Consider the following 22,917-nt stretch of genomic DNA (forward strand, 5'->3'; position numbering starts at 1 on the left):
TATTGGCTTTTTGTTGCATTTGACCTACACAGACACGTACACAAACACACATTTTCACACACACACCTACACACAAACATTTTAATTTGCACAGACGCACAAACATTTTAATTTGCACAGACGCACATGCATTTGTATACACACACACACACACGTTTGCATTTACACAGACACACTCACACATATATTTGTACACACAGACATATCACATGCAAGCAAACGAGCAAATACGCTATTTAAAGCATGCCTACTCGCACACATGCATGCGCATCAATAAGAGATGAATCGCAAACAAGGAAAGTAAGACTATAATCCATTTTATTTGGACAAATAATTTACATGAATTATAAGGCTATATAACAGACTTGTGTTTATCCTACAGGTTATGAAGAATTTTGGTCATGTTGTCATACTGACAGGGAGAAGCAATAGTATTTTTGAGTCACTTGAGAAAAAGTGACTATGTAATCGGTCAGTGTTAGTCTGTCCGGCCGGCCGTCCGTAGACACCACCTTAACGTTGGACTTTTCTCGGAAACTATCAAAGCGATCGGGCTCATATTTTGTTTAGTCGTGACCTCCAATGACCTCTACACTTTAACGATGGTTTCCTTGACCTTTGACCTTTTTCAAGGTCACAGGTCAGCGTCAAAGGAAAAATTAGACATTTTATATCTTTGACAAAGTTCATCGGATGTGATTGAAACTTTGTAGGATTATTCTTTACATCAAAGTATTTACATCTGTAGCCTTTTACGAACGTTATCAGAAAAACAAGGGAGATAACTAGCCTTTTCTGTTCGGCAACACACAACTTATCGTTGGGCTTTTCTCGGAAACTATAAAAGTGACCGGGCTCAAATTTTATGTGAACGTGACTCATTGTGTTGTGAATAGCAATTTCTTCCTGTCCATCTGATGCCTCATATAATATTCAGAACTGCGAAAGTGACTCGATCGAGCGTTTGCTCTTCTTGTTTATCAAGGATAAAGATACAGATTTTCTGCAATTACATGTTCAAGTGGAAGAATTTCACACCATTTTTTTCTCTCTACTAGTTCACTACTTCATTAGAATTGAGATTTTTTTTTACATATAAATTGTTAAATATCAGCAGCCCAAAACAAACATATATATATACAATGTATAATGCAAATATTTTGAACATAATGAACAATACCATTTAAATAAAATATGAAAGTAATAGCAATGGCACCAGTGGAAGTTTGTTTCTGAAAGCATGTGGAATATACTTACAATCACAGCAAGGTGCACTCACACACACACATGCACACACACAAGCATGCACGCACGCACACACACAAGTGTTTGTTTTTAATAACAATGACAATCCCTTAACAAAAAATAAAAACAAACAAAAGAAAAATAATGTTCCCATCACTTCCAGTCAGGCACAGAAGAAAGAAAATAAGAAAGGAAAATGCCAGTAACATTGTGAACCGATACAATGAGACTTGAGATCTAGAACTCCACCATTTTGTATGGAATCAACACTCCCCTTTCACACAGAAAAGTTTCAACAATTACTTATTCAAGCAATTCTTAGATGAAATGTTACACCCTCCCACACAGCCTGCACTACACTCATTGCAAAAAGAAATGCTGCCAAGGAAGCCTTGAAAACACATCATTCTTAGTCACTTGCACCACAATCTGTTCACATATTTTTGTTTTGTTTTGGCAGCCATCCAGGGTCATGATATCAATGGTTTCTTCCTTTTTATCTGTGGTTCAGTTGGATTGAAGTCTGCAGCCTGGAACATAAAAGTAGCAGAAAATAGAATAGTACATCAATACATAACACACACACACTCACACAGACAAAAGCATGCACGCACGCACGCACGCACGCACGCACAGGCACACACACACTCATACACACAGATACACACACACACACAATCACATACACACTCACGCACACACACACACACACATACACACACAGTGACACGCACGCACACACAACGGTCGCTGTCAAAAGCAATTGTGAGGCAAAAGGGAGACAAACAAGGAGAAACAGAAGACACGTAGGAGGAGCAAATCACGACGAAAGTTGCCTCCCCTCCTCTTTGTTCAAAATGACAAACGATGAAGCAAAACGCATGGTGAAAACAGCCCCGACAACAACAAGATAAACAAGGATCTAACCAGAGGAGGTTAGATAAATGTTGTTTTACGCCCTCACGTTGAAACCATTTGGGGGCTGGTTTCCGGGTGTTACCCCGACTTTAGATGCGATAGGGGAAGCTTGCCTAATATGGCCCGACCGGCTCCTATAATATGGGCCACCTCCTGTTCTGACAAACTAACGGTGCTAAAGCACTCAAAGCAATTTCAACTTCAAAGATAACTTACACATGTCAAAACCGTTGCAGAAACACAAACCATAAACCTGTACGGCTTTTTCTCTTTTTTTTTAACATTTTTTTCAACGTTCACTCTATATGACACTTAAAACGAACTAGTCAGTTCTGTTCACAGCCAAAGCTGTTATCACACAGAAATTGCTATACATGACAACTAAGACCGTATTTGTTACATTTTAGCAGTGTTGATCCCGAGTTTCTACTGCAAACAGAAAATAATAGCGAATTCTTAAATGTGTGTGTGTTCCCTAATAGGGACCACCTTCAACAAATAGAGGTGCATGCTGACGACAAGTACGAAAATAAAGAGATGTGAGGGGTAAAGAAAGGGTGGGGGTGGAGAGAGGGAGAGAGGGAGGGCGAAAAAGAGGAAGAGAGAGAGAGAGAGAGAGAGAGAGAGAGAGAGACAGAGAGAGAGAGATCGAGAGAGAAAAGAGAGAGAGAAAGAGAGAGAGAAAAAGAAAGAAAGTCTGAGAGAGAGAATAAAGAGAAAATGGACAGACAGACAGTCAGACAGACAGACAGACAGACAGAGATTCCTCTTACCGCTAAAATGGCTTTCTGGTCGACAGAGACATATACCCACGTGTACAGCCTCTTCAGCTGTTGCGATAACAGAGTGTAGTTCAGGCTGTTCAACCCGTCCGTCGGAAATCGCTTGGGTCCCTGGTGCAGTAGCTTGAGCCTGTCGCATAAACAGTCTTATAGTGATTACGTCACCTTTCTTGTTATGGAGAGTGTAGCCCCAAATCCCCTCGCTGCCAATATCCCCGACAGTGAGGAAAATAATTAATTGTGCCTCATTGTCAGGCAAACCATTACAGCAATTATGACACGTTTAATGAGTGTAGCTCAAAATGCTGCTCTCTTAATCTGTTCACTGTTTACTGCAAAATAAGGCTGATACGGGAGGTGCCTGACTCCTCTCCTCCCCCCCCCCCAGCCCTCCTACCCTACCACTCAGCCTTGGTGTGGGCCATGGATTTGAACCTGACCACTGACGTCTGCCACCACCCCACCCCCCTCAACCTAAACCAGCGTTATGTGTCTGTGATTCTCAATTTATTGGGGTTACTCTCAGCAGTCTCCCAGGCCCCGCCCCCCCCCCCCAACAACCTCAACCACAACCAGTGTCACTATATTTTATATACCTGTGGTTCACTCACACCTGGTCGGGTTCCTCTCAACGTCCCCACCAAACCCCAAACCTGTGTCCTGAGCCTGTGTTTCAGAATCTCTCGTTGTGGGATTCCTTCACGGCAGTTAGCCCTACCCCCAACCTACCCCCAACCTACCCCCAACCTTCCCCCAACCTACCCCCAACCTTCCCCCAACCTACCCCCAACCTACCCCCAACCTTCCCCCAACCTTCCCCAACCTACCCCCAACCTTCCCCCAACCTACCCCCAACCTTCCCCCAACCTACCCCCAACCTACCCCCAACCTACCCCCAACCTACCCCCAACCTACCCCCAACCTACCCCCAACCTTCCCCCAACCTACCCCAACCTTCCCCCAACCTACCCCCAACCTACCCCCAACCTACCCCCAACCTACCCCCAACCTTCCCCAACCTACCCCCAACCTACCCCCAACCTTCCCCCAACCTACCCCCAACCTTCCCCCAACCTTCCCCCAACCTACCCCCAACCTACCCCCAACCTTCCCCCAACCTACCCCCAACCTACCCCCAACCTTCCCCCAACCTACCCCCAACCCCCAACCTACCCCCAACCTTCCCCCAACCTACCCCCAACCTACCCCCAACCTTCCCCCAACCTACCCCCAACCTACCCCCAACCTTCCCCCAACCTACCCCCAACCTACCCCCAACCTTCCCCCAACCTACCCCCAACCTACCCCCAACCTTCCCCCAACCTACCCCCAACCTACCCCCAACCTTCCCCCAACCTACCCCCAACCTTCCCCCAACCTACCCCCAACCTACCCCCAACCTTCCCCCAACCTACCCCCAACCTACCCCCAACCTACCCCCAACCTTCCCCCAACCTACCCCCAACCTTCCCCCAACCTACCCCCAACCTACCCCCAACCTTCCCCCAACCTACCCCCAACCTTCCCCCAACCTCCCCCAACCTACCCCCAACCTACCCCCAACCTTCCCCCAACCTACCCCCAACCTACCCCCAACCTACCCCCAACCTACCCCCAACCTTCCCCCAACCTACCCCCAACCTACCCCCAACCTTCCCCCAACCTACCCCCAACCTACCCCCAACCTTCCCCCAACCTACCCCCAACCTACCCCCAACCTTCCCCCAACCTACCCCCAACCTACCCCCAACCTTCCCCCAACCTACCCCCAACCTACCCCCAACCTACCCCCAACCTACCCCCAACCTACCCCCAACCTACCCCCAACCTACCCCCAACCTACCCCCAACCTTCCCCCAACCTACCCCCAACCTACCCCCAACCTACCCCCAACCTTCCCCCAACCTACCCCCAACCTACCCCCAACCTTCCCCCAACCTACCCCCAACCTACCCCCAACCTACCCCCAACCTTCCCCCAACCTACCCCCAACCTACCCCCAACCTACCCCCAACCTTCCCCCAACCTTCCCCCAACCTACCCCCAACCTACCCCCAACCTTCCCCCAACCTACCCCCAACCTACCCCCAACCTTCCCCCAACCTACCCCCAACCTACCCCCAACCTACCCCCAACCTTCCCCCAACCTACCCCCAACCTACCCCCAACCTTCCCCCAACCTACCCCCAACCTACCCCCAACCTACCCCCAACCTTCCCCCAACCTACCCCCAACCTACCCCCAACCTTCCCCCAACCTTCCCCCAACCTACCCCCAACCTACCCCCAACCTTCCCCCAACCTACCCCCAACCTACCCAAGCCAGTGTCATACGAGTCTGTGGTTCTCACCTGATGGGTTTTTTCTCAGCCTTGGCGTGGCCCATGGACTTGTTCCCACAGTGTCAGGAGTGTGTGGTTCTCCGGGTTTCTTCGCAGCCATAACGTGCCCCCCCCCCCCCCCAAAAAAAAAAATAAAAAAAGATAAAATAAAATAAATAAATAAACAATACCAACTACCCTACCCAGACCAGTACATAGGAGTGTGTGGTTCTCACCTGATGGGGTTTTTCTCAGCCTTGGCGTGGCCCATGGACTTGTACCGTGCAACGTCCGCTGTGAACCGCACGATGTTCAGACCTCGACTGCGTATTCTGTCGCCAGGAAAGGGAGAGAATACATTGAGACATGGCGGAAATAGTGTGTGTGTGTACGTGTGTGTGTGTGTGTGTGTGTGTGTGTGTGTGTGTGTGTGTGTGTGTGTGTGTATGTGCGTGCGTGTTTGTGTGTGTATGTATGTGTATATATGTGTGTGTGTGCCACAGTGTGTGTGTGTGTGTGTGTGTGTGTGTGTGTGTGTGTGTGTGTGTGTGTGTGTGTGTGTCGCGTATGTGTGTGATTTTGTGTGTGTATGTGCGTGTCGTGTATGTGTCTGAGTTTTGAGTGTGTGTGTGTGTGTGTGTGTGTGTGTGTGTGTGTGTGTGTGTGTGTGTGTGTGTGTGTGCGTGTGCGTGTGTGTGTATGTTGGTATGTGTTTGTGTGTGTGTGTATGTTTTTCCCAAATCCTTTTAAAATGCTGCTGGAAAAAAATGTGTCACAATCCGCCAATGATACCACCACTACCACTGCCAAAGGAAGACTCACCGACGAAACATGTCATCATCTTCGCCACCCCAGCCAAAGTACATGTTGGAAAAGCCGTTCACTGCCTCAAACAGTTCCCGTGGTATTGCAGTCACACCGCCAAATATCTGGTTGTACGGAAGTCTGAAACATAGAATATCAGTTTTGTTTACTGCCTGGAAGTGTTCTGTGTACAAGCAGAAACAACAACAAATATCTGGTTTTACGGAAGTCTGAAACATAGAACATCAGTTTTGTTTGCTGACTGGAAGTGTTCTGTGTTCATGCAACAGCGAATCGAAAAACACAACATTTGTTTACCAAGGAAGAAACACTGCCAAATATCTGGTTTAACAGCAATTTGATAAACAGAACATCTGTTCATTACTGCAGAAACGCTGCCAAATATCTCGTTGCATGGACATCTGAAAAACAGAACACTTGTTCGCTGCTAAAGGTGTTTTGTAAAAAACTGACGAAATTTGCCAAAAATGTAATGTCGATTTCGGCAAATTTGTCCTTGTCAAATATCTGGATGTAAACCCTACGCGGAGGGGTTTTGCGGCCAGCGCAGCAAAGATAAAGAGGGAACATTTTCTCGGCTCGCGCGGCAGCAAGCACCATGTCTATATACTGTGTATAGCGCAGTTTGTAACAGTACTTCTTATACTTATATCAAAGTGACCAAGGGACAGTATGGAATCAATCACCAACTGTGATTTGTTGTAGTTATGTTATTTTACTGTCTCCCTATCTTGTAAACATGTGTTGATATTGTGTATAGTAATTCGTAATAGATATACTATAGTAAAGCGCGGAGAGCACAGAGTTACTATTTGGTTCGCGCTATATAAGTGCTCATTATAATTATTATCATTAACTGATGAATTACTTGTACTTCATCCTGTCCACTGCAACAGACATGTGTCTCGGCAAATCAGAACACCTGTAGAGGTTTCGGTCATCCTCGGGCAGGAGATCAACATCATGAAAGATGAAGCATGTATAGTTGTTCAGCTTCATAGCTTCTTTGAAACCGATGTTGAACAGCAAGGCTCGGTTGAAATCGATTCCTTGTTCCTGTAGACAATAAGAATGAAGTCACAAAAAGGGGTGAACCAGTTAAACACATATGCGGCTTCTTTCCGTCAGTTAATTACCACCTCGGAAACAAAGAAAGACCACTCTGTATCCAATAGAGGCAAATGTATCGTTCTCGCAGCTTTTCTGTTTCTCTGTAACTCAACCCCCCCTCCCCCAACACACACACACACACACACACACACACTCACACACACACACACTCACACACACACTCACACTCACACAAACCGCACACGCACACGCGCGCACGCACACACACACACACACACACACACACATACATACACGCACAAACTCACACACACGCACGCAAGCACACGCACACTCTCTGTCTGTCTGTCTGTCTGTCTGTCTGCCTGTCTGTCTGTGTCTGTCTGTCTGTCTGTCTGTCTGTCTCTTTCTGTCTCTCACGACCATTCAACAAAACATAAAACTAAACCAATAAAATACCACCAAACTCACCAATTCTACAACAAAAACGGTATAGTCCAGCTGCTGCCTCTGAAGGAGTGGGTGCATATTGCGGAGGAACATTTTGAGGTGAACACGGCGTTCCCTGTAAGGTATGATGATGGCTAGCTTCTGTTTGGGACGGCAGTCCGGAGGCTGGTACCTCCCCCCTGGTTGTAGCATGGAGAACTGATTCTCCAGGTCACCGAACGATGGGGGAGGCTTCAGGTTCAATTTCACCAAGCCCTCTGTGATGACAAATAAAACAAGGTTTCACACAAGGCTTTATGCCAGGCTTAAAAGCTGAAAAAAGAAAACTAACTCACAGACTTCAACAAAAAAAGAATTCCCACAGACACAGCCAACAACTATCACCAAACCAAAACAGATTTAACGAACATGGACAGCATAACGGACTACAAAGTAATGGAAATAACTACAGAGAAGGAAATATTTAGTGCTGTTAATATAAACAATTGTCACAAGCGGTGTTGTTTCAAATTGAATATCGAAAGTATGTAAAAGACAGAAAAGATGTGATTCAGCCATTTAAAACTTAAAGCCTCGAATTAACCGGGCGAAGTCGACTAGGCGAAGTATACATGGATCGCGAAGCTGGGCGCACGGAGCTTAAAGGCATACTAACGCACTCCCGTGTTTACAAAGTGTAGTTTGCCCACAATCGATGTCAAACGCACCATAAGACCATATAATGACGATATGTCACCATGCGCGGACCATAATACATGCATTACAGCTTGTTCTAGCCTCTGAAAAAGTGAGGATGTCAACAAAGCCGCGGTGTTAGCTCCCTTGCATCAACGTTACATGTGTTGCCAAATCTATAAATAGGACCATCTAGATCAAAATAAAAATTCAAATATCTCAACATTTAAGGGCTCCTAGACCACAATATTTTGCAGGGAACTTAATTTAGTCTGTCTCCAGCTGTTGGTAAAGCAATTAGCGTGTATATTCATCAGCTTTCTATGCCTTTAAGCACTGAGTTTTCGGTAAAAAGACTTCGCGAAGTCGACTTCGGGATAAATAAAGGACCGCCTTAACAGTAAACTGATCTTGGAATGAATAATTACTTGAACTTGACATTACTTAGAACAATGGAATGATAACATTACAGATTCGCTCTCTCTCACCTAGTCCTGGCGGTACCAATGGACAGGGAGGCAGCTTTTCACGGTCCTCCACCCTTCGCGGCGTAGACGTTCTGACGTCATCAAAACCACCAACTACGTCATCACCACGGTGCCCTACTAAAGTCCTGATGTCATCATCACCGACGTCACGCGGCCTGGCCACCACTCGCCGAAACTCGGCGAAGCTGAGACTACCATTCTTGTGTACGTTCACACGCTGAAGATAGGTCCCTCCGTTGTAGCCTAGATACACGGCTATGGACAGCAGCGATTCTGCCGCGCACAAAAGGAGGACAAAAACGGCAATGAAGCGTAACGTCCTTCTGGCTGGCACCATCAGGCGGTTCCAGAGAAAGCAGGAGAGGCTTGAAGGTGCGTTGTAAGCGGTGGTGGTTGTGTTGAAGATTCTGGTAGAGTGATGTGGTCCCATTCTATCCTGACAAAGCCGTGAGTTGGGGTGAGGGAGAGCAGAGGTTCAGCTTTCAGTGGGAACTGGACAGACAGAAAAAGTGGGACAAAAAAGCCATTATATAACTGATTGCATAGTTATACGCCTAAATATCTCTCACAAACATGTTACAGTAAATTCTAAAAACCAGGACATTTTCACATTTTCTGGCCCTTCATTTTTTTTTTAGGAAATTTACAAAATCCCCGAGTGAAACAGGAAATGTACAATCTTAATATTTTAATTTTCAGGGATTTTGTAAATTTCCTGGTTTTGAGAATTGTGCGTGTACGCGCGCGCGCGCGTGTGTGTGTGTGTGTGTGTGTGTGTGTGTGTGTGTGTGTGTGTGTGTGTGTGTGTGTGTACGTGTGCGTGTACGTGTCCGTGTGTGTGTGTTTGCTCATGAGCGTGTGAGTGTGTGCGTGCGTAGCCTATGTGTGTTCTAACTCTCACCTTCTTGTGTCATGATGCTGTATGTCGAGGGTTCAGAAGGGCAAACAAAGACAAAAGAGTTTCAGGCCCTTGGTGCCCATGTTTTAATGTGACAATGTGACACTACCTGAGGGTAGGGAGTGGTGTGTGTTTTGGGAGGGGGGGAGGGGAGGGTGGGGTGGGGGGGGGGGTTGGGGGTTTGGTGAGGAAGGTAGTCGGAGACGGATCCGCAACCAATGATAAATGACTCAAAGATGGTTTCCATGTCCCACCCGCGTCTCGCCACCGTGGCAGTTAAAAATACCTCGGTCATTCCACCAGAAATGCAGGTGTCAGATTATACCTTCGCACGCACACACCTGGGTGGAGGGATTCTTGTTGCTGCTAGCTTTTACCGGAGAAGAAGCGACCAGAAGGTCCCATGGCCCGGCAATTGCAAAACAGATGAATGAAAAATAAAATGCCCAGAAAAACGGGTTCACGGTAGCGCTAGATGGCCGAAAGATGGCTGTTTGCCTCCAAGTCAATTTAATTTCGTTAAAAAAACACAAAAAAACCCAGAAAAACAAAACGTACCGAGGATAGTCAAGGACAAACTACAAAACCATTCCCAAGCAACAACTGGTGGCAAATCAGGTTTTAATGAAGTCACCTGCTTTACATTTTCAAACATCAAAGTTGGACAGCAGTTTGTTCAGGATTAGCCCCGGTGCATTGTGCGAATTGCGCAGTGCAGATTGCGCTAGCCGTTTCCAAAACCGGTATTTCTGTACACGCACAACTCCCAGATTACGCACGCACGCACGTACGCACACGCGCACGCACGCAAATAAACTATCTCTCACACAAAGAGACAGACAGACACAGACAGACACAAATACACACCCACACACACACACACACACACACTGACACATACACACACACACACACACACACACACACACACACACACACACACACATTCACACCATCATCATCATCATCATCATCATCATCATCATCATCATCATCATCATCATCATCATCATCATCATCAGCCTCGTCTCGATTCCCAGCCTACCGGAAAACATTAAGTTAAAATTGGACTAAAACTGAACAGCCTGGTTTGGGCTAAATGTTTTCAGATAGATAGGGAATCGAGACGAGGGTGATGGTGTATGTATTGTATGTGTGTATTTGTGTGTCTGCGTACACAGCGATTCCTTGAAAACTACCCGACAGATGTTTATGAAACTTTGCATGCGAGTTCTTCCATATATAACATCCCCAGACGTTCTTTTTTCTTTTGTTCGATAAATGTATTTGATGAATCGTCGACTGTGACGACCTCATTGTTCAACCAGATTGGTTGAAGTTTTGGTCAAGCAGTCTTTGACTCAGTCCGGACAATGGGATTGCATTTAACCTCGAATGTTTAAACATGAATCAATGAGTTAGAATAAATTACTTTGTTCATTAAAATTCTAAATTGTTTAATTACAATTAAAATGTCAGTAATACATACACACATGATTTTGCATTGAATTCCTTAGAATTTTTTGAATCCAACACTATGTAATGTTAATTCTGAAAATGTGCCCCAAATTAAAGAAACTCGGTTTATGTCATTCTGATAATCATCGGTCCACGCTATCGCTTATGGTCCCGAAGGGAAGTAACTCATTTTGACCTGAGTTCAGGATGGGTTTATGTGTGAAGGATGTCGGTAGTCTCCCTGTCACATTCGTCGATGCACACTCTACGCTGGATGTTGCGAGTTTTCCTTCCCCTTGTTACATGATATGTAAAGAAAGTACTTCGTTCGCATGCTTTGCGGAGACGAGCGCGACCCGTGTCAGTCCACGAGTTTCGACTAGCCAAGCCTTAGTAGGCTACATAATTAGCCTATAGTCTCGGTAATGACTGGTTTTCACTTTCAGTGTTGATCTTTTAGTTTCAGGTCGACAGATTGACTAAATGTTTGATATCGCTGCACGCAACTTGTGTTTTCTCTGGTAATAAGTATCCTTTGCTATACAAACACTCATTCTATCAGAATATCGGGCTCTTTTTGTTATGCGGTGTCAGACTTGTATGTAAACCTGTGTTGAACACCATATTGATCGCGGGGGTTAAATCCGGTTCACGCGTCGAAACTAAAGTCTGGCATGTCTACACAACTTGCAGACACATGCACAGCGGAATGGAAAAAACAGTCGACATCTGCTAGGCTGATGTGCACAGAAAAGTGCCACACTGCATGGCACTGTGATTTTAATTGTAAAAAACCCACCAACGACAAAAACAACAACCGAACTCATCTATTTTATATAAATATACATGTGTTCAAGCGTGCGTGCGTTTAATCTAAATGCCTTATTAATATATATATGTTGCCCGCACCAGAGATATATGTATGTTACGTACAGTTGAAAGTTCTGGACTTTTCAATCGCTAAAAAGTAGTCCTCAAAAACTATGACTGCTACCCATGAGCCATCGAGGAAACATGGCGGTTAATAGGTAACGTAAAAATACATTTTGGCTGCTCCGTCCAGTTTACAGATGGAAATAAGCGGGTAGGTGGAGGTAATATTCGTTAAACCGCATATTTGTAACAACTGACAAAAGTGCTAAGCTGGATAGGCGTGTAAAAATGTGTCGAGTACAAAATCAACACTTCTCTCTCTCTCGTAAGAATAGGCTACTTAAAGACGCGTAGAAATTGTGCCCTCAAACTATTATTCGTCGTATCTTAATTAACGTCCTAGGAAAATCGTCTGAATACCCGTGTCAGGTGAGTAACTCAGGTCCTCAGAACCGAGTACTCAACAAACACACATATAATTATATATACAGTGTCATTGAAATGATGGAAACTAATCGTTTGAATTGACACTCCTGTGGGGCTACTTGAATGAATGTTCATCTATTTTCATTTCTCATCTTCATTGTAAAAATTAAAAAAAACAAACCAGATAGAAATTCAGAATAAAAAAACAAGCATTTCGTCATTGATCATTACTTCGCCACACGATTTTGAGATACGTTCATTATCTGTTTCATAAGTGTCTGTCTGTCTGTCTGTCTGTCTACTTCAAAGACCTTTGGGTTGACGTACTAGTAAATGTGACGTACTAGTAAATGTGACGTACTAGTAAATGTGACGTACTAGTAAATGTGACGTTTTGTTTTGTCAATTCTTCTTCTTCTTCTTCGTTCATGGGCTTAGACTCCCACGTTCACTCATGTTTTTAGCACAAGTGGATTTTTACGTGTATGACCGTTTTTACCCCGCCATTCAGGCAGCATACGCCGATTTCGGGGGATGTTTTGTCAATGAGAAAGGTTCCAATTATTTACCATTCTTGTTTTTTTGTTGTTATCATTCATTTTCATTGTAGATTTTGTCCCATCGCTAGGAAATTTGGGTCGCTTCATCTCAGTGGAAAGCTAGCAGCAACAGAGTCACGCTAAGTAGGTATTTGCGTGTTTGTGTTATCAGCAACATGTTCTTGTGGCAGAATTGCCGAGGTCTTTAACGTGCCACTGTGGTGACACCGGGTGGGGCATGTGAACTGTTTCTGAGTCTGCACGTAAAGTTGACACGACTGTGTCCGTCTCGGTCCGGACTCGAACCAATGACCCGCGGAGTACATGTCCAATGCTCAAAGGGGGAGAGAGAGAGAGAGAGAGAGAGAGAGAGAGAGAGAGAGAGAGAGAGAGAGAGAGAGAGAGAGAGAGAGAGAGAGAGAGAGAGAGAGAGAGAGAGCGAGAGAGAGCAAGCGAGAGAGAGAGAGAGAGAGAGAGCGAGAGAGCAAGCGAGAGAGAGACAGAGGGAGTGAGAGAGAGGGAAAAGAGAGAGAGTGGGAGAATCACAGCGAGAAAATGAGAGAGACTGAGAGAGAGAGAGAGAGAGAGAGAGAGAGAGAGAGAGAGAGAGAGCAACAGAGACAAAGAAAGAGGATTGAGAGAGAGACAGAGAGAGACACACAGAGAGACAGAGACAAAGAGACATAAACATAGAGAAAGACAAATAGAAAGAGAGAGAGAGAGAGAGAGAGAGAGAGAGAGAGAGATCCAGAGAGGCAGAGATAGAGCGACAGAGTGAAAGAGAGAGAGACACAGATACAGAGACAGAGAGACAGAGAGAGTTGCAATATCTGTATCAACGCGTGTTTCAGCTGTCCACCCATTAAAACATTCGAATAGGAATAAGTGCGCTCTACATGCCCCTTCACAAGACATGTCACATTCAGGTCATTTATTGTTCTCGTACAAATCCTTCAGTCATTACACCTATAAAACACAGGCGCACGATCGAACAGTCACGTACTTTATTTTCAAAAACAAAACTTCGTTTTAACATAATTATTTCAAGATTTTGTTGGCGCGAGTGGTTCCCGTTGATACTCATGAATTAAAAATAAATAAACAAATAAATAAGATCTTTCCGACGACATTGATCACGCCATAGGTATTTAAAAAAACCGGCGTTACCTTATAGCATAGACCTCTGAATAGAGGTCCCTGCTTATAGGTAAGAAGAATACTGCAAACAAAAGCGGCTCATTTTATCACGGGAACAAGTCATCCTGACCTCAGGTCAAAATGAGTTCGGCTCATTCTCTCCCTGACAGGATGGCTTAATTTATTTAAAATTTTTTTGTTGTTGTTTGTTTTACATATTTAGAGCTTTTTGTAATGTATTATTGATATAAGCAGATTCGCGATCGTCGATAATGATTTTTTATGGTGTTGTGAATTTTTTAGATTACAAAGGAATTGATTTGTAAGACAGTTTCAAGGAAAGCTATTTTTTCGCGGCTGTATTTACTGTGCAAACAACTCTAAATATGGCAAAAGTGTCACGTGATAATCAACCGTTTGGTTTCGGCGTTCGCTGAAGCAGACGATTTTTTCTGTAGTGATGCAACCATATATTACGGTCTCCTTCCGGCAGCAGTCCCAAAATTTCGACTTGTTTTGGCCTTAGAACGATGTCTTTATCATAACTGTGAAGAACAGAACGGAGATCACTGTCGAAGTCGGCCAATCTGCAATTATTTTCGTCTCGCGAACACGGCTCGCAAGCAACATAATTATGGGAGATAACTTGTTTTGATAGATTCGCGTAGGACTTTCGCGTCCGGTCAGAGAGATAATTGGCAATAGCCGTTGAGCGATGATGATCAGAATGGGGAACAAGCCACAATAAGGTGTGACCTTCTAGCAACGGCTTTCTATTGATACCAAAAACTGTCTGATGCAACCGAAACCGGTAGGACTCGCAGTTTTACAACCCCCCCCCCCCCCCAGTATTTTTTTTTTACACAAAAGCCAGTCAAACACCGGATATTTCCCGGTTATAGCCAAACTTGGGCGAACCCTTTTCCACACAGCCCCCCTTAGCCCTATAATATTTTTGCATACTCACAACATCTTTTTAACATTTTATTTTCTGAAGGATTTTTATGGTGCTCTGGATTGCCGCTGGTACCCACGAATTTTAACACAATTTCATTTTTCAGACTTCAATTCTTAACCAACAACATTTGACAAGCAATTTGAGAAGGATTTTTGAGAAGGATTTTTTGAAGGAGTGATTTTATTCAAATGGTGAACAGGAAAGACAAGAGGGACGATAGTCATTACGGTGAGAAATTGGATACACATTGTAATTTCATTGTGTTTTGATGTATCGATAATACTCAAGCCAAACTCCCGATCTGTGAACTGGAAATGGTTGAAATATTACAGAAAGTCTCACGGCCTTAAGCCTGTCCTTAACTAGGCGAAGTCGACTACGCGAAGTATACTTCGTGAAACTTGCCGCACGAAGCTTTAGCACTGAGTTTTCGGTAACAAGACTACGCGAAGTATACTTCGTGAAACTTGCCGCACGGAGCTTTAGCACTGAGTTTTCGGTAAAAAGACTACGCGAAGTATACTTCGTGAAACTTGCCGCACGGAGCTTTAGAACCGAGTTTTCGGTAAAAAGACTACGCGAAGTATACTTCGTGAAACTTGCCGCACGAAGCTTTAGCACTGAGTTTTCGGTAACAAGACTTCACCAAGTCTTCACGAAGTCGACTTCGGGCTCAACTTGATTAAGAACTGCCTTTTTGTAACAAACACATACAAGAGTTCAATATCTTCCCCGCGTTTCAATCCAGCAAAACGGATTCAGTTAATGATATACGATACCGATACATGCACAGCCTGGCAGTGACTTTACGATTAATTATCTGCTGTTGATATGTTGAAGTCACCGAGACAAACTTTGTAGGCCTTCACATTTTTTTTTTCTCGGTTTGGTTTAAACAATGTTTATTCATATTTTACATGTTCAGGAACAAGCCTACGGCTTATGGGGGTGTCTTCCAACAAAATGTACAAGAAGAACATGGCAGACAGTCAAGCCCTTACACAGTAAGCAAAAACAATCCGTACATTTTACACAAAATATTATCCAAATTTAGATAATCGCGGTTTCAATCGCCTGTGTTATGGGTTTTATCGTATCCCGTCCTTATCACAAGTCTCTGCCCTGTGTGACGTGCGTACGACGTGAGGGGATCGCGCAGTGGACAGATAAGGGGCGACCCGCCCTGACCAAGCATCTACACTTCATTCATCTGTCAATACTATACCAATCGACAAAACAAACGCCACACTAAACTATGTCTTTCATCACGTTTGATTCAGGATAAAACGAAACATTCACAATAATTTTGACCTATCGGCCGATACGTTGAAGTTCTTGTGAGTGTTTTATTTTGTCCTGCATTAACCGTTCCAATAATTTAACCTTTCTTGGCTTTTAAAAAAATATTCTTGGTTTGGAACCTTATCAGTCTATCTGTTTGGGATTTATTTTCATCGTCAAAAATAGCGTTCATGTAACCAACAATCCCAGCCCTTGTTTTGTTTGCTTAACGCCCAGCCGACCACGAAAGGCCATATCAGGGCGGTGCTGCTTTGACATATAACGTGCGCCACACACAAGACAGAAGTCGCAGCACAGGCTTCATGTCTCACCCAGTCACATTATTCTGACACCGGACCAACCAGTCCTAGCACTAACCCCATAATGCCAGACGCCAGGCGGAGCAGCCACTATATTGCCAATTTTAAAGTCTTAGGTATGACCCGGCCGGGGTTCGAACCCACGACCTCCCGATCACGGGGCGGACGCCTTACCACTAGGCCAACCGTGCCGGTTACATCCCAGCCCTGCTCCTCTGTTACTGACATCATATTTTACAGGTATTGTGGAAATTCAGATTAGGGTTTAAGTTCTGAACGAAGTACTGTATTGAATCGTTGAGATTTCTATCTTCTAAGTACATACAATGACGGGCGCAGTGGCGTGGTGGTAAGACGTCGGCCTCCTAATCGGGAGATCGTGAGTTTGAATCCCGGTCGCTGCCGCCTGGTGGGTTAAGAGTGGAGATGTCTTATGTGCAGACCTGCTAGTGACTTAACCCCTTCGCGTGTACACGCAAGCACAAGACCAAGTGCGCACGGAAAAGATCCTGTAATCCATGTCAGAGTTCGGTGGGTTATAGAAACACGAAAATACCCAGCATGGGCCTCCCCCGAAATCGGCGTACGCTGCCTGAATAGCGGGGTAAAAACAGTCATACACGTAAAAATCCACTCGTGCTAAAAACATGAGTGAACGTGAGAATCTAAGCCCATGAACGAAGAAGAAGAAGAAGAAGAAGAAGAACATACAAGATAGCGTATCGTATCGGAGGGGCCTGTTCTCTTTGACGTGCTTACGGAAACGTGGAGGGACGCGTCATGGACAGATGATGGCCGACCTGCCCTGACCAAACTTTTAATCTTCGTTTACCTGTGTGGTTGCTGTAAATAAGAGTACATCAAATGAAGGCGAAACTTTTTATTTTGTTTGTGGATAAGACTAGATTGTGAACTTGACCGGCGTTGTTCACACACACACACACACACACACACACATACACACACACACATACACTCACTCACACACGCACACACACACAGACTCACTCATACCCACACCCACACACACACACACTCACTCATACACACACACACACACCCACACACATACAAACCCTCGCCTCCCTCTCGGTCCCCAGTCTCCAGCAAAACTTCTTCAGTTAATGATATACGATACCGGTACATGCACAGCCTGACAGTGACTTTACGATTAATTGTCTACTGTTGATATAATTATCAATCAATATGAGGCTTATATCGCGCGTATTCCGTGGGTACAGTTCTAAGCGCAGGGATTTATTTATTTTTTTAATTTTTATTTTATGCAATTTATATATTCAAGGCGCAGGGATTTATTTATGCCATGTGAGATGGAATTTTTTACACAATACATCACGCATTCACATCGGCCAGCAGATCGCAGCCATTTCGGCGCATATCCTACTTTTCACGGCCTATTATTCCAAGTCACACGGGTATTTTGGTGGACATTTTTATCTATGCCTATACAATTTTTCCAGGAAAGACCCTTTTGTCAATCGTGGGATCTTTAACGTGCACACCCCAATGTAGTGTACACGAAGGGACCTCGGTTTTTTGTCTCATCCGAAAGACTAGTACTTGAACCCACCACCTAGGTTAGGAAAGGGGGGAGAAAATTGCTAAACGCCCTCACCCAGGGTCGAATTCGCAACCTCTCGCTTCCGAGCGCTGAATTACGTGCATATTGACTGAACGCGAAAACCCCAAAGGAAACAGGTCGCTATAAACAAGGATACAACAACTTGAAGTGAATCTTCGCATGAGTGTAGATGGTGCGTTTGAGTGCGACAACGTGTGTGTGTGTGTTTGTGTTTGTGTGTGCAGTGTGTGTGCAGTGTGTGTGTGTGTGTGTGTGTGTGTGTGTGTGTGTGTGTGTGTGTGTGTATGTAAGTGTATGTAAGTGTGTGTGTGTGTGTGTGTAAGTGTGTGTAAGTGTGTGTAAGTGGGTGTGTGTGTGTGTGTGTAAGTGCGTGCGCAAAGTGCGTGCGCTTGGTTGTGCTCGACGTGTCTAGTCTAACCTAGAATGGAATTTTACACCAAAGACACACACTTTTCAGTCCGAATAGTTAGTAACTAGACCAACATGCCCCTGATACCGTCCTCTGGACATTAGGGCGCTGAATAAGAGGCAGATAACATTCAGTCCGGTGTAACACGAAATTTTTACTCCACAAAAAATTTACTCCGGAGTAAAAATTTCGTGCGAAATTCTTACTCCGAGTAAATTTTTCGTTCGAGAAAAGAATTCCCCAAGGTCCGAAAAAATTACTCCCTCCACGAAATGTTTACTCCCCATTTTTTTTACTTCCAGTAAAAATCTCGTATGCAAAAATGGGATGCGGGCGAAGGTATAATGCCAATAAGTGATCTCGCGCACACGAATGTCGCGCTACCCTCCTTCCACCCCTTCCACCACCAAGACTAACAGGGGACAAGGGAGTAAAAATTTCGTACACCTGGCATGGGAAGTTAACTTGCTCGTGTTGGGGTGAAGTAATTTATTCGTTATTTATTCGTCAGGGGAGTAACATTTTTGTACGAAATGTTTACCCGGAACTCACCTGTCTTGGGGAGTAATTTTCTCGTGCAATGGGGGAGTGCTTTTTTCGTAAAGGGAGTAACTTTTTCGTACGAAATGTTTACTCCGGAGTAAAAATCTCGTGGGAGTAATTTTCTCGTGTTACACCGGCGCACAAGTCACGGAATTCAATAGTGGCTTTGGGGTAATCTGGTGTAAGCTGCATTCTCCGAAACTGGACCACACACAAACCAACACACCTTCACTTACACTTTAATGACGAACGACACCAAATGAAGAAACCAAGATGTCTGTTCTTGGTACTCTCTTGCAAAGTAAAATCGGTGACGTTTAATGCAAAACAAAGTTCAAGAATAAAATAAATCATAATGCGAATAATGATGTCAAGTAAAAGTTCTAGCACTTCTTCTGCACGTCTCGAAGAAATTGACAAATAATTTTGAGAACGAAGTTTGTTTCGGTGACTTTGTCATACCAACACTTGAAAGCTGATTACTCGTAAGGTCACCGCCAGGTGGTGCATGTATTGGTATCGTGAACCATTAAGATTTATCATGCGAGATATGAATGAAGATTAGACCTGGTTGCCTCTCTCCCTCTCTCTCTCTCTCTGTCTCTCTCTCTCTCTCTCTCTCTCTCTCTCTCTCTCTCTCTCTCTCTCTCTCTCTCTCTCTCTCTCTCTCTCTCTCTCTCTCTCTCTCTCTCTCTGCTCAATGCTTATTCTGTTACCCTCGTAAAATAAAGAATTGTCATTGTCATTGTCATTGTCATTGTCTCTTTGTCTCTCTCTCTCTCTTTGTCTCTCTCTCGCTCTTTCTCTCTCTCTCTCTCGCTCTCGCTAACAACAGACAGGAACCTGTGCAATGCCAGCCGGAAAATAAGAGTGTAGGAAAAGTATGAAAGCATTTTCCCCAAATGTACCTGTCTGCTACCTTATTATACAGATACAGGTGGGAGCAGGTGAATGATAAGAAACTGAAGATCCAGAACCACTGCTGTACTGGGCTGAAATATAATGAAAATCACAGTCTTGTATGAGAACAAAATGCAAGCAATTTCCAAAAATCTGCCCATAAGCTACCCTTAAATGGTACTTGTAGCCCATTTTTTTTTTATTATTCTCTTTATTTATATGCAGGATCACACAACTGAAGATTACTTACTAAACACAAACAGGTAGAACGGAAGACGAAAGCGACACCAATTTTACTCAAGCAGTCCATGTGTTTAAGTTGGCAAGATGCAAGTAGCGGTTTCGCTTCCAGTCTCACTCTCATCGTATCTCTCGATCTCTCGACACCCCTTCACCGTATTTTCACACAACCTCTGCTTCCAAGGTAGCTTGCAAGATTTGAGCAAAGATTTGGCTTTGGCGAGGTTAGTAAGTTCACAAGTACTGCTATCAACATCATCAACAACCACCACAACAACAACAACCACAACACTGTGAAAACCAGGAGCCGTCTCTCAATCTCACTACTGACTTACCTTCAGTGTCAGCAGCTCCAGTATCTTCCGAACTCTACAACTTCCCAAGATGTAATGAAGCAAAGTTTGTCCTAAAAGTTTATCCTGACAGAAAACCTCTCTAGTTTGGCTCTGGCGATGTGAACAAGCTACTCCACACACACTTCCACCATCGTCAACAACCACAACAACACAGTGAAAAAGAAATCCAGAAGCTGTCTACGTCTGGCACTGGTGCCACCATTTTGGACTGCAGAGGCAAGCACAGACTGTACACGAAGGAGGCAGACATATTTCTCACAGCAAGAAGCAGAGCCACAGGGCTGATAGGGCGAGAAGAGAGGTCTAGAATTTCACCTGTAGGGGCAACGCGCGCCGTGGCTGTAGTGGGGGCAAATAGTGCCAGATTCGCTGTGCGCCCAGTTGAAATGGGGAGAAAGGGGACGGCTGAGGTGCGAACGCAGCTGTGAGCGCTGTTGGGGGGGAAGGGGACGGGCGTGTGTGTGTGTGTGTGTGTGTGCTACCGGCGAGCCCGGCCTGTGTGTATACCTATGTTCACAGTAGAACCCCTAATGTAAGACTCTTAATATCTGTAAAATATGAATGGATTTGAACCGTATACTATCTCACTATCACCTTCCAATCTTCCTAACCCCCAGCCCAGTAAAGCGTGCCAGACGTTTCCTGATAAAATGTCGCTTTGTGGTGCGAGTTCAGTGTGACATGCATAGTTTCCAGAACCCCATTTTTTACTTTCAAAGTTTATCTACATACGTTTAGCAATGCACGAGCAAAGTATGACAACTTAATGGTGCCTTTTGGTTTAATGCTATGGTAAAAAATGCTAGTGATAGTGTTTACAGCTTGAAACAAAAAATAACAGAGGGGAGTAGTCTTCCTCAATAGTCTGGTTCATAATTCAATTTAAAGAGGTAGCATTACTTCTGATAAGAGCTAGAGCCAATATAATGATGCTGAATATTTGAAAAATGAACCTTGTGACTCATCTGAGTAGCAGGAGAGCCTTCGTGATCGTCACCGTAAGGCTTGCAGTCTTCAAGGCTATTTCCCGGCAGATCATGAACAACTTAACACTGCGTTCGTTTATTCGCCCGTTTCTTAAGTTAGAGGTTTGAAACTTTACACGCGTCTAGCCTAGTATATGAATGATGTACACTACGCAAATATAGTTGACTCTCGCATTATTTAAAGGTCACAACAAGGACATTACCAGGTAAAAACGAGGAAAAACCGAGGGAAAGTACCATTTTCTGCAACTGTTTGTAAAAATGAGCTTTCAAATTCAATTGTTTTCTAGGATTAGTGCATCTCTAGACATGCCAATCATCTGATTAACAGACATCAACAGTGTGGAGGTCTCGACGGCAAGGTCATTACCAGGTAAAAACGAGGGAAAATCGAGGGAAAATACCATTTTCTGCAACTTGTGTGTAAGTAAAAGCTTTCAAACTCCATCTTTTTTTCTGGGATTGGTGCATCTCTAGACATGACAATCATCTGATTAACAGTCCTTAATTTTCAAGGTCACAACAAGGTCATTACCAGATAAAACCGAGAGAACACCCCCCCCCTCCCAGCCTGATTCAGTTTAGTCTCCCCAATACTACAAACAAATTTAGACCTCGCTTCTCACAATAGTCTGCTTATTACCTTTATAAAATCACCCCCGGTTTGAACTGAAAAAGAAGAAATGTAGATGATTATGGAACATTTAAAGACGAAGAAGACGCTCAACAAACAAATTAAGAATAATGATACATGTAGATGCTCACTTACCTTTAGATGTTCTTTCTGAGAAGAACGACAGGAAGGAAATTGACAAGATGAAAGATCTTCTACTGCAAAGCTAAGATGTGTCACTCCTTCTCAGCGGCATTTCACAAAAGCGCTTTCGCAAAAATGTGCCGCTAGGTTGGTCAGCTGGCCATCCAGCTATACGCATAGACTATTTATTATGAACATTATTACACCCCCGGTATAGGGGTGTGTATAGGTTTCACTCGATGTGTTTGTTTGTTTGTTTGTTTGTTTGTTTGTTTGTGTTCGCATATAGATCTCAAGAATGAACGGACCGATTGTCACCAAACTTGGTGAACAGGTTCTATACATTCCTGAGACGGTCCTTACGAAAATTGGGACCAGTCAAACAGACGGTTAGGGAGTTATTGGTCGATTAAGATTAAGAGTGACATATTAATGGTCAAAGGGAAATAACCTTCTCAG

At 44.3% G+C, this 22,917-nt stretch overlaps 1 protein-coding gene across 1 annotated transcript; it reads right to left on the reverse strand.

Moving 5' to 3' along the window:
* Window positions 1–301: 301 nt before the first annotated feature.
* On the reverse strand, window positions 302–21,097 carry LOC138963140 (beta-1,4-N-acetylgalactosaminyltransferase bre-4-like). The gene is made up of 8 exons (XM_070335173.1): window positions 20,695–21,097; window positions 8,775–9,266; window positions 7,633–7,868; window positions 6,959–7,146; window positions 6,088–6,210; window positions 5,502–5,597; window positions 2,937–3,075; window positions 302–1,775 (listed from the first exon to the last, which is right to left on the reverse strand). The coding sequence occupies exons 2-8, from the start codon at window positions 9,202–9,204 to the stop codon at window positions 1,716–1,718; spliced, it is 1,272 nt and encodes a 423-aa protein (XP_070191274.1). The 5' UTR covers window positions 9,205–9,266; window positions 20,695–21,097; the 3' UTR covers window positions 302–1,715.
* Window positions 21,098–22,917: the final 1,820 nt, after the last annotated feature.

The sequence above is a fragment of the Littorina saxatilis genome, linkage group LG3 (assembly GCF_037325665.1).
Source record: "Littorina saxatilis isolate snail1 linkage group LG3, US_GU_Lsax_2.0, whole genome shotgun sequence".
Classification (NCBI taxonomy): domain Eukaryota; kingdom Metazoa; phylum Mollusca; class Gastropoda; order Littorinimorpha; family Littorinidae; genus Littorina; species Littorina saxatilis.